Consider the following 12,242-nt stretch of genomic DNA (forward strand, 5'->3'; position numbering starts at 1 on the left):
ATTCATAGTACACATTTGTTTGAGAATTTCCAAAGCATTTTCAAATACTAACTCCTTTGATTGATCTTGGATGGAGAGCCAGTTAGAAAAATTTAAAACAAAGATTATGAATACATAGCTGATTCTTTAAGTTTTGTTGAATCTAGCAATCAATTCAAATAGCATAGCAAATCATTTAAAAGGTAAAATAAATGTTTCGTCAAGTTGAAGCTTTATTTATTTATTTTTTCCAGAATGGCTATGCATATAGATAAACCTAAAGTGAAGAAGGAAGGAAGGAAGGAAGGAAGGAAGGAAGGAAGGAAGGAAAGGAAGGAAGGAAGGAAGGAAGGAAGGAAGGAAGGAAGGAAAGGAGGGAGGGAAAGAGAAAGAAAGCAAAGAAGCAAACAAGCACATTCTATAAATTTGTTTATGTTAACAGGCTCTATTCTTAATGGATTATTCTCTACTACTGACAAATGGTAATTGCTCCTCCATTGTAAAAAATAAAAATTTTAATAAAAAATTTTGTAGCTAGAAGACTAAAAATAATTCAAGTATTTTTAAAAAGATTTTATTTATTTATTTTTGCGAGAGAGAGAGAGAGAGAGAGAGTGCGTGCACATGGGGAGGGGCAGGGGGAGAAGCAGACTCCCTGCTGAACAAGGAGCCTGATGCGGGGCTCAATCCCAGGACCATGAGATCATGACCTGAGTCGAAGGCAGATGCTTAACCAACTGAGCCACCCAGGCACCCTAATTCAAGTATTTCTTCTGCAACAGTTCGTCAGTTCCATCTGCTGATTGTGGGTATTCCCCGGGTTTCAGCTTTGACACTGGTCCCCTCTAAGATACATCCTTGCCTGGGTTACTGATTCCTACCAGCTTCACGTCCATGTCTGCACTGCCACTTTCTCCATCTTTGTGTCCTGCCTTGTCCTGTCTCCTGAGCTTCATGTGCATGCGTTCCGCTGACTCTTAGGCTCTACCTGAATGTCCAGAGTCACCCTGCATGGTACTGGACTCCTCCTTACCTGAAACTCTTTTCCAAATATGCTTCTTCCCCCCTATTCCCCAGTTCGGCTTTCCTCAAAAGCTTGGAAGGCATCCTGATCTCTCTTTTTCCATAATGCCTACATTTAACCCTTTGCTGTATCCTATCAATACCACTTCCTAGATATTTCTCAGCTTCATTCTCTGCCCCATGGCCCCTACTATTGTCTGCAGGGGCTTGACCTTACCTGAATTTTTGAGGTTTCCTTCTAATGATCTCCCCTTTTTTAAAGTCTGCCCCCTTCAGTTTGTTCCTATACTGTTGTCTGAGCTTTGTTTCCAAAGCAACAAAACTTTCTTTCCTGTCCTGCCCTGCTTTTCCCCTCCCTCTGGTGCAAACCCTTATATGTTTCCCTGATACCTCAGGGATGAAGGACATGGAACCTGCAGTTGAGCAAGGCCCCTCCCTGACTCACCAGTGTGGCCCCTGTCCTCACCTCGAGCCCGGCGCTGTGTGCCCCCTGTGGTGCTTCGCCTCAGGTAGCTCTTGTGAACACTTTCTCTCTCTCTGGAAATACTGTTCATCCCTCTGCCTTTAAACATTGGTCTTCTGTGAAACCTTTCTTAATATTTCTCAGAGGTAAGATCCTCTGAATATGCCTTTCTTGTGTCACAGCTTCTGCCGTAAGGCTGTTTTCAGGGCCACCTGTCCAGTTGTGCCGATCGAATGCTGCAGAAGGGGTGCCTGGAGCCTGAGCTGCAGCTGTTCTTCCTTCACTGGCCAAACCAAAGGTGCCACACAGCCCTGGGGATCCTGTCCTGTCTCCCTGGGATCCCCTGAGCTTCTTGAAGACCGGGGTCCTGTGGTACAGAGCTCCGTATCTGCAGCCCCCTGCCCAGGGTTGGCAGGCAATAAATGTTGGTTTCATGCAGGCAGGAGTGAGTGAGGAGACTTTTTCAGTTATCTGTCCTTGGTTTCCTTTTCAATAGGTTTAAAATTAGGAATGGAGCAAGACACCTGGGTAATGATCTCCGAACAGGGTGAGAAACTCTATAAGATGATGTGCAAACAAGGGAATCTGATCAAAGACAGAAAAAGAAAACTGACCACATTCCCTAAATGCTTCCTTGGAAGGTAAGGTCGATAGTCTGGGTGCATGGATTTCTTTCAGATTTTCACTATGTCATGTGTTAGCTACCCTTCCTTCAGTGATTTGTTTTTCTTTAAAAAAAAATATTCCTCTGGGCATTTTTGAATATCTCTTTCCTGTCAACATTTCCTGGACCATAGTGGGATGAAGGAATGGACCTAGAGCCAGAAATATGGAAAGCTTAAGACATCTATCCATCTATCCCTGACATCAACAATTTCAGATGTACCATGTTCCAAGGGCAAAGCGGACTCTGGGGTCGGGCAGGGCTGGCAGGCGGGTCGCCGAGAGGGGACGAAGTCCAGCAAGGATGCAACTACGGGGCCTACAAGTCAGAGAACTAGAGAACGCAAGACACACAGTCTAAACCCGAAATTAATCCAGCACTTTGACAGCCGGGCTCAGCATGGAGGACTATCAGTGAGGAGTCTGAAAAAGAGGGTCATGCAGTGGATCTGGCACAGAGCAACACGCAGAGAGGTTGCCTGGGCTTTTAGCGTAGATCCACTGTGTGTCCTCTGGGTTCTGCGGACAGCTGCATGTGGGAGTCCCTGCTGGGTGAAGCTTGCAGGACCAAAGGGAAGAGTGGCCGCCTTAAGCCCGGTCCTGTGCTGGCTATTCCTATACATTATTTCTAATTGTCAGATACATACTTAGGAGTTAAAAGCTTTATATTTATTAAAAGTTGATTTTTTTTTTAAGATTTTATTTATTTATTTGAGAGAGAGAGATAATGGGGGAAGGAGCAGAGGGAGAGGGACAAGCAGACTCTATGCTGAGTGCAGAGCCTGATGCGGGGCTCAATTCCATGACCCTGAGATCATGACCTCAGCCTAAGGCAAATGCTTAAGTGACTGAGCCACCCAGGCGCCCCTGGAGTTGGTATTCTTATTATTTTTGTGCCACCAAGGAAAAAGCTGAAGTTTTACTTCTTTTTAAATTTTCTTTCTTTTGGAATGCTCCTTTTAATAGAAGAATTAAAAGCATTTTAACAACTTCTTCTGCCTTAAAATGTGCTTTTTAAACTAGATATCCATTTTTAGAATTCCATGTCCCTCGGTTATTTGACTTTAGCCATATGTGTTGCTTTTGGTTTTGAAATAAATGGAAAAGTAATTTCCTGACACTTTCTATAGCTTGGTTTCTCTGACCTCTATATAAAATTGAAACCATTCTAAAATGTATCCATTACTTTATGTAAAAGTTCAAATGTTAGATTTTTATAGCATGAACATGGTAAAATATTTTATTGTAAAATATTTCTCTATTTAGTGTTCTCTTAATGATACCACAGGGCCATAAAAAACATCACTACCGAGCTGGTGCTCTCCTGTGTTACAAAACATCATCCTACTTATCTGTGATGTCTGGGGCTCCTCCCCCACCCCCCATATGGTAAAAGATGTGACCTGGCATCCTCCCTGGCCTTTCAGAGCCACAGCAGATGTATGTGGTAGACAGTTCTGATGGATGGCTTTGTGTTGGAGTATTCCTTTTGGATGACAGTTGTTTTTTTTTTTTAAGATTTTATTTATTTATTTGAGAGAGAGAGAGAGTCAGAGAGAGAGAGAGAGAGCACGACAGGGGGGAGGGTCAAAGGGAGAAGCAGACTCCCCGCTGAACAGGGAGCTGGACTTGGACTCGGACTTGGGGCTCGATCCCAGGACCCTGGGATCATGACCTGAGCCGAAGGCAGATGCTTAACCGACTGAGCTACCCAGGCGCCCCCCCAGGTGACAGTTTAAATACAAGAATGAATTTACTAAATAACTTTATTTATTTATTTTTAAAGGCTTTGTTTATTTATTTGAGAGGAGAGAGAGCGAGAGAACCCAAGCATGGGAAAGGGCAGGGGCAGAGGGAGAAGCAGGCTCCCTGCTGAGCAGGGAGCTGGAGGCATGACTGATCCCAGAACCCCAAGATCCATGTCCTGAGCCGAAAACAAGTTAACCGACTGAGCCACCCGTGTGCCCCACTAAATAACTTCAGAATTTAAAAACAGTATAGTAGAACTTTTGGTGTGTATTAATTTTATATTGCTGCAAAATAAATAACAACGTTCTTGTGCCTTGAAACAACACCCATTCATTAGCTCATAATTCAATAGGTCAGAAAGAGGTCGAGGTGAGCAATACTGGGCCGTCGCTTAGGGTCTCACGAGGCCAAAATCAAGGCCAAAATCAAGGGCTGAACTGCGGCTGGGCCCTTATCTTAAGGCTCTGAGGAAAAATCCACTTGCGAGCACATTCAGGTTGTTGACAGAATTCAGTCCTCTGTGACTGTAAGAGTAAGTCCTATTTTGTGCTGGCTGTTGGCCAGGACCACTCTCAGTTAGAAGCTTCCTGCATTCTTTGCTACATGGCCCCTCTGTCTTCAAAGGCAACAATGGCTCACTGAATCTTTCTTGTGCTTTTAACTTTTCTCTTACTCTTGTGCCATCAGCCTGAGAAAACTCTCTGCTTCAAAGTGCTCAACTGACTGGTTCAAGCCCCCTTGAATAATTGACATATTTTAAGGTCAACTGACTTGGGATTTTGGTTACATATACAAAATCCATTTAGAGTCGGTTAGGCGTCTGCCTTCGGCTCAGGTCATGATCCCAGGGTCCTGGGATCGAGCCCCACGTCGGGCTCTCTGCTCAGTGGAGAGCCTGTTTCTCCCTCTCCCTCTGCTGTTCTCTCTCTGTCAAATAAATAAATATATATATATATTTAAATCCATTCATAGCACTACCTAGATTAGGATTTGATTACAAAACCAAGGGATGGGATTCTCGATAGGGGGATAAGAGGACATGTTTAGAATTCCATCTGCCACATGGGGCAGGGTTTTTTTGGTTTGCCTTCTTGGAACTTCAAACACACTGGTTTTCTGTGTTTTGCCTTCTTGGAGTTTTAAATACACTGGTTTTCTGTGCCTGGAAAGCGATATTCCAGAAAGTCTATCTCTTATATTAAGTCATTATTTTTCTATCTATTTTGCCTGTTAGCTATCTTTAGGATCTATTATATTCTCTTTATAGTTAAAACTACTCTAAAATTTTCCCTCTGTGTTTATCAGAGGTCTTAGTAAGTTAAATAGCTATTATATATGGTTTAGGTAAGCATGAATGTATGGACATGGGTTTTCTAGAATAGAATAAAATTTAAATAATTTTGGTCTTTGCTTATGTGAAAAATGCATGCTGAAATGCACTGCAAATATTTCTTTATATTTTGAGACTCCTTCCAAAGCTGCTTGATGAAAGCATGGTAGAAATAGACTTCCTTGGGTGGGGGGGGGGGGATCTATTTAACTGTTTCACTGGATTTCTGTTGCAGTGAATTTGTGTCATGGCTGTTGGAAATTGGAGAGATTCACAGGCCTGAGGAAGGTGTACACTTAGGACAAGCATTATTAGAAAATGGGATCATCCACCATGGTAATTATTTTATTAATTACTAATTTATTCTCTTTGTCCACCAGTTGGAGGCATCTTAATTCCATTAATCGATTTAGTTTATAGTAAATGTCTACATTATAGGATGCTTGTGTATTTTTAATAACATTTCAAGTGCCTAACGTATACAGAACTGTAGTTCTGGGAGTTTTGGGGAGTGTGGGTTTATGGTGATATATTTGTTAACTTTAATGTGAAGGCTACAAAACAGGCAAAAATTAGAAATACAGGTCAGTATGGGATTGGGAGGAAGGAATGGCAAGTTCTAATTGGAGTATTTGGGACTGCTTTATGAGGGAAAGGGCCTTGATATAGGGCACTGTAGAATGAGTAGAACTCTGACAGGGACAGAAGGGCAGAAGGACGTCCCGCCCTGAGGGAGAGTATAGATGCTACAGAATGGGAGTGGGAAAGCTCATGGTGGCCTCTTCAGGAACTAGCACAGAATCTCACGAGGCAAGACAGTCTACTTCATGGATGAATATACTGGGGAGGAAGGGTGCGGTGAGAAAGGTAGGCACATCTGATCCCACAAGATCTTAACTCTCTGGCTGTAATATGTAGGGTTTATTCTGAAGGTGAGGAGATGATGGACACTTTTAAGCAGAAAAGTGGCCAGAACTTGGCTTTTAGAGCCCTTAGATGCAGCAATGTGGAACGTGGAGTGGAGATGTTGGAGACACTGTGGGGAGCCCCCTCCATCAGGAGGCCTCACTGCGGGGAGCCCCGTCCATCGGGAGGCCCCCGCCTTTCCCTGCAGTAGGAGGATGAGGGATATGTTCTAGGGCATGATGACAGTGGCCCATCTGGGAGACTTTGGTGAAGCTAAAGCAGCATATTTGATAACTGTTGGATGTGGGAGATGAGTGAAGAGCAGGATCAGGTTATTCTGAGGTTTCTATCTGGATGACAGGGATGATTATTCAGGAGAAGGAGCAGGGTGGGGAGAGGATGAAGAGTTTGTGGCAGGTTGGGTATGAGACATCCACAGGGGAGTGCTCAGCAAGAGGTTGAAAATGTATGCGTAAAGCTCAGAGTATAGAGAGATCCAGAGACAAATTTGGTAATCATTTCAAGAGAGCACCAGATTCCTGAGAACATCAACAACAAAGAAAGAAGAAAGTAGTGATAATGGGACTAAGAAGTAAAACTTGAAGAATTTCTAATGCAAAATGTGGGAGCAGAGAAAAAGAGGGAATTATGAATAAACACAGGTATTTGACTAAGGTATTTCAGTGTTCTTTTTTTTTTTTTAATTAGAGTGGGGTGAAAATGAACTAGATCCTCCCAGTTTTTCCCCACCATACTGGGTGCCCTATGAACTCTACCACCAAAATAGATCCCTAATCAGATCACTTCTCTCACTTCCAGGATCCCCGCCTTCTTCCCAGTCACCATCTTCTCCTTCCTTGCTCCCACTTTTGTCCTCCATTCCTATGATATGGCCTCCAGGTAACAGCTGGCGACCTTTTAAAACAAATGTAAGATCAAGGTATTCTCCTGCTTATAATCATCTACTGGCATCCCATTAAACTCAAAGAAGAGTCTGGAACCCCTTACCACAGTCCAGATCTCTTACCATGGCCCACAAGGCCCCACATGATTGGGCCCCTGACTTCCTCTGTGAGTTGGCACATTGTTATACCTAACTCATTACGCTGTGGCCCGTGTGGCTTTCTGTCTCTTCCTTAAACACTCCAGGATGACTCTGCATTTAGGATCTTTGCTCTTGCTGTTCTCATTCAACTATTACTTATTAATTCCTAATATATACCAGGGACGTTTCTAGGTGCTAGAGGGATAGCAGTGAATGAAATGACAAAAGTCGCAGTATTCATGACTCATGTCTTCAGTGACACTCTTGTAGAATCTCATCCCATTATTACAGTAAACTGTTTTTAATTTTTAAAATTTTCTTCATGAACTTATCACTCTCTAAAATTATTATGTTATTTTATTTGTTTATTTATTATTTCTCTCTTGATCTCCCATGCCGATTCTGGCCCCCAATCAAAATAGAAGTACTATAAGAACAGGAGCCTTGTTTGTTAATATATAGTAAAGACCTCCCGTGCCCCTCAAATGTAGGTACTCAATAAATATTTGCTCAGTGAATGAATAAATGAATAATTATATTGTGAGTAAACAGATAATACTGATAAATTGTATATGATTTTGTACTTGATTCTTTAGCACCGTGAAAACACCATGTAGCACCTACTATGCTATCATACAGAAACTTATAAGTAAATATGAAAAGATGTTGGGCTAGATGGCTTTCCTCTTTGCTGCTTCTCTTTCCTTTCCTCTAACCCCGAGTCCAAGTATATACTTGGGTCAAGAAGGGAATATATTTTCTTTGTCCTGCAGTCTACTGAAGCTCAAATAGGTAGACTATAGAGAGGATTTGCATACAGTCATAGACCTTCAGAAATCAGATGATTCCTTTCTCATTTAGACTATGTACTTCCAGGGACTATGTCTTACCAGTAGAGCAAAGGAGGGAAAATCTGTTTATGAACACTTTTGTTTATTCTTTTCCTTACTGACTCTTTCCTTCATTGTGTGTAAGATATCATGCTAGATACTTTAAGGTATGTAAACATGAACTAATGGTCTTTGTTTCTTATGGTCTCGTAGTTTTTTTGTTTTTTTTTTTAAAGATTTTATTTATTTATTTGACAGAGACAGAGATAGTAAGAGCAGGAACACAAGCAGGGGGAGTGGGAGAGGGACAGGAGGCCTCCCGCCAAGGAGGGAGCCCGACGCGGGGCTCGATCCCAGGACCCTGGGATCATGACCTGAGCCGAAGGCAGACGCTTAACGACTGAGCCACCCAGGCGCCCCTATGGTCTCGTAGTTTTAAGACCATCTTTTTACCTTGTTCATCAAGCAATCCAGCTGTTGACATATTTCCTTTCAGAAAGGTAGAAATCTACTAGGTTGGGAGAATTAACTTTTTGCAGGGAAAACTGAGAGGGAAAACTGTTTTAGTTAACACTAGCTGCTGTAACAGATATAAACCTTAGTACAGTGGCTTATATTCCTAGAAGCTACTTTTTTGCTCAGGTAAAGTCCAGTCACTGGTGGAGGATGGGGTTGGGTGCTCTCCCCCACACAGGGTTTTGGTGCCTGATAGAGGCTCATCCATCTTCAATGCAGGGCTCTTAAAGGTCATCTTGAAGGAGTGGTGGAGTTCTTGGTTTGTTTGTTTTAAATGGGCTTGTACACTCCACGTTGTGCCTTACTTTTGTGTGTATGTCCTTAAATGCAGCTCAGTTCCATGGCCACTCCTTACTGCAGGAGAAACTTAGAAATGTAGTGTAGATGCATGCCCAGGGGAAACTAAAGCTAACCCAATTTGGTAAACAACGACCCAGTGTCTGCCACTGAGGCATAGCTCCCAGGTCAATATAAAATCTATGGAACTATATTAAAGCCAGAGTAATCATTATATAAACTTGTCAATGTTTTATAGTAATATCAGCATATACTAGTCATAAAAATAACTTGTAACATTTCTATTTCAGTGGAGGTTTTTGTAACTTCTGTTGTTAATTTGAGTGATTTCAAACCATTATGAATTAGAAATAGGAGAAAAAAAATCTTAAAGCTGTCAACAATTGATGCTATTTAAATTATTTAAAAGATTATTTAAAAAATGTAACTTTTTGTCCTTGTATGGGATCGCTTACTATATTTAGAAAGAGCAACACACTAAGTTTGTTATAATATTTTCCTTTTTGACTTTGAGGTACCTTGTAATAGATAAAAGGTAATTACAGAAATTTTATTCCCAGAGCTGGAAAGAGTCAGGGTGTGGGGGAGAGGATGTCCTTTGAAGGGGCTTTTAGGTTATTTTCAAGCCGCCCTTCCACTCTTGCTTTCCTGTTTCATCAAAGGTGACCTAGGAATTGTATGAGAACTAGTTACTTATTTGCATTGTGCATTGGGTTCTGAAAACTGAAGGCATAACTATTATGGGTGGAATTTTACTGACTTTACAATGACAAAACTGTTACTACTTTGCCTGAAATCATGAATAGCTAGCCAAACATTTTCAAGTCAATTGTAAGTTAGTACAAAGTAGAGTTGGAATAATATTTGTTAAATATCTTCATGAGTAGTCTTTTAGAATCTGACCTATTCTTCAGTTCATAACTGCTGAAAGCTCTTGAAGGAATCACAGAGTTCCATAGAGAGAGAACCACTCTTATTTATTCTGTTAAGATATTTCTCACAATATTTTTTAATTGCCTCCCTTTAAAGAGAAAAAAAAATGTAAGATTATTTTGGTAAGTGATATCAGAATGGTAGAATTTCAGTCCTAATCAACTTATCCTCCAATTTCAGACACCACTTTTCTCCAATACAATTTTGAACAGGAAGTAAGAGATAAATTCTGGATTAAAATTTATTTTGAAATTTCAAATGCAAAAACCCTTTGATTACTTAACTTATAATAAATCTTTTTGAACGATGATATTTATAACCTGATTAACTCTTTTTCTGAAAAATAAACCACTGAGTACTCTCTATTAATATCGTTCTATTTGTCACAGTTTGATTTTAGTGGCCTATACTATTATTGTTATCAGGATTTGATCAGTTGTAATTTCAGATTTGGCATACAGAATTTTTGTTGCTAAAAGTAATCACTTTTTTAAGTGTCCAAAATTAACTAGTACACATTCCCCTGAATTGGGAGTAAGAGAACATATTATGCAATTGTACATTAATAATTTTATTAGAATGTAGAAATATGAGCCAAACATGCTAGTTTTATTGGTATGTGTTTCCAGCTGCATTTAGTGAAAATAGAATTCCTAAAATAAAGTTGAATGAACCATCTGTTTTAAAGAGAGAAAGCTTAAAGAGTTGACTATTATTGCCACTATTCACATTGCAAATATTGTTGAGAACTTCATAAAAGAAAAGCCTTGCTATATCAGGAATTATTGGGTTGAAACAGCATATGCTTTCGGTATGATATGCTGATAGATTTTCTTGTCTGGGTCTACTATTTACATTATAAATGCTTATGCAGTCCAGAGACCACATTCATTATATCCAGTATTGTGCTGAAGTTGGCTTATACAAACTTAAGAGAGCTGGTAATTAAATTTCTTGGCGGGGCGCCTGGGTGGCTTAATTGGTTGGGCGGCTGCCTTTGGCTCAGGTCATGATCCTGGAGTCCCTGGATCGAGTCCCACGTCGGGCTCCCTGCTGAGCAGGAAGTCTGCTTCCCCCTCTGACCCTCCCCCATCTCATGCTCTCTCTCTCTCTCAAATGGATAAATAAATAAAATCTTTAAAAAATAAATAAATAAATAAATTTCTTGGAAATTTGCAAGCTGGTTGTAAGGCACAGCTATTATTAAAAATTATATGAACAGATAGTACATAAATTGTACTATAAACAAAGTTCATATATTATTAAAACTCATCATTTCCTAATTATTTTACTCTATTTTGTTGTTGTCTGTGTTCTTAGTGTTATTTATATCTATTATTTCTGTATGGAAATACTAAATAATAATGTATCACTGCTCATCTAACTCAGTGTTCAGTGACTTTATTTTGGTAGCTTGAAATCGGCCAGTGTGGGAATATTTAATACCACAGAAATTTGTGAATACTACAGATCAGCACTCCTTCCCCACCACCTAGAAAGCCAGCTGTATCCCGAGTAATATCTCAATATTGCATAGTTGTTTAGAAGACAACGTTAAGCAACCTTTCTCACGTGACCCGCACTCTCAACGGTTAATAAACCCATTTTTCATGTTCAAGAAGTTGGGGGAGTGCATTTGCATGCAGAACGATTCATTGTTTTTCCAAGGCAACAGCTAAGAGTTGCAGATTAACCCAAGATGAATTATCAAAGTCCTGTAAGAGTTTGCCATACAACTAAGCACTCCATTTTGAATAGGAATTTTAAATCACCATTTGTGTTATTATGGCAAGAGCATTTGGACCCAACGTTTCCTTGAATTTTGAAATATCAAGACAATAATTTATTTCAGTGAATCTTAGGGGATAAAAATTAGAATGGGTATTGTGTAAGACTGATGAATCACAGACCTGTACCCCTGAAACAAATAGTACATTATGTGTTAATAATAATTAAAAAACCAAAAAATCGGTAGTACAAAGGACCTTATCTGGAATTGTGATTTGAATGAACAGTTTTTTTTAAAAATGACCTAACTGGTGAAATCTGAATGCTGTCTATAATAGTTGATATTATTAAACAATTACTGTTTTTCAAAAAAAAAAATTAGAATAGGTAGATTGCAGAGAAGAAATAAATAACTGGTCTTGAAACATGCCATAGGATTGCAAAATATTTCTCTCGATATTATTTTTCTTTCACACATGCTTTTTTCTTTTTGGCTTGATCTGGAAATAAAAAGCTGCCAAAAGGCTGTGTTGTCTATCTTTCTTTGGCAACAGTCCTGTGTCGATTTGATGGCTGCAAGCCATGCACGTGGTTTGGGTAGGTTGGGGTAAAATAGCTGAAACTTCACATATGTGTATGTATGTGTGATAAGTCTTTTGGCTTTCTTCTGGATTCAGCAAATGTAGTTCATTTTTTTTTAAGATTTTATTTATGAGAGAGAGAGAGACCACACGAGTGAGAGAGTGAGAACATGACTGGGGGGAGGGGCAGAGGGAGAAG

General features: G+C 40.2%; 1 protein-coding gene across 1 annotated transcript in view; it reads left to right on the forward strand.

The window, feature by feature from the left end:
- Positions 1-12,242, forward strand: part of PREX2 (phosphatidylinositol-3,4,5-trisphosphate dependent Rac exchange factor 2) — a 285,562-nt gene that overhangs the window by 116,645 nt on the left and 156,675 nt on the right. Inside the window, exons 10-11 of the mRNA XM_032421606.1 lie at positions 1,962-2,106; positions 5,443-5,543. Coding sequence (XP_032277497.1) covers positions 1,962-2,106; positions 5,443-5,543 — 246 coding nt within the window. The remainder of the gene's footprint in view (positions 1-1,961; positions 2,107-5,442; positions 5,544-12,242) is intronic.

Source organism: Phoca vitulina, unplaced genomic scaffold (assembly GCF_004348235.1).
Source record: "Phoca vitulina isolate PV1807 unplaced genomic scaffold, GSC_HSeal_1.0 scaffold25, whole genome shotgun sequence".
Lineage (NCBI taxonomy): Eukaryota > Metazoa > Chordata > Mammalia > Carnivora > Phocidae > Phoca > Phoca vitulina.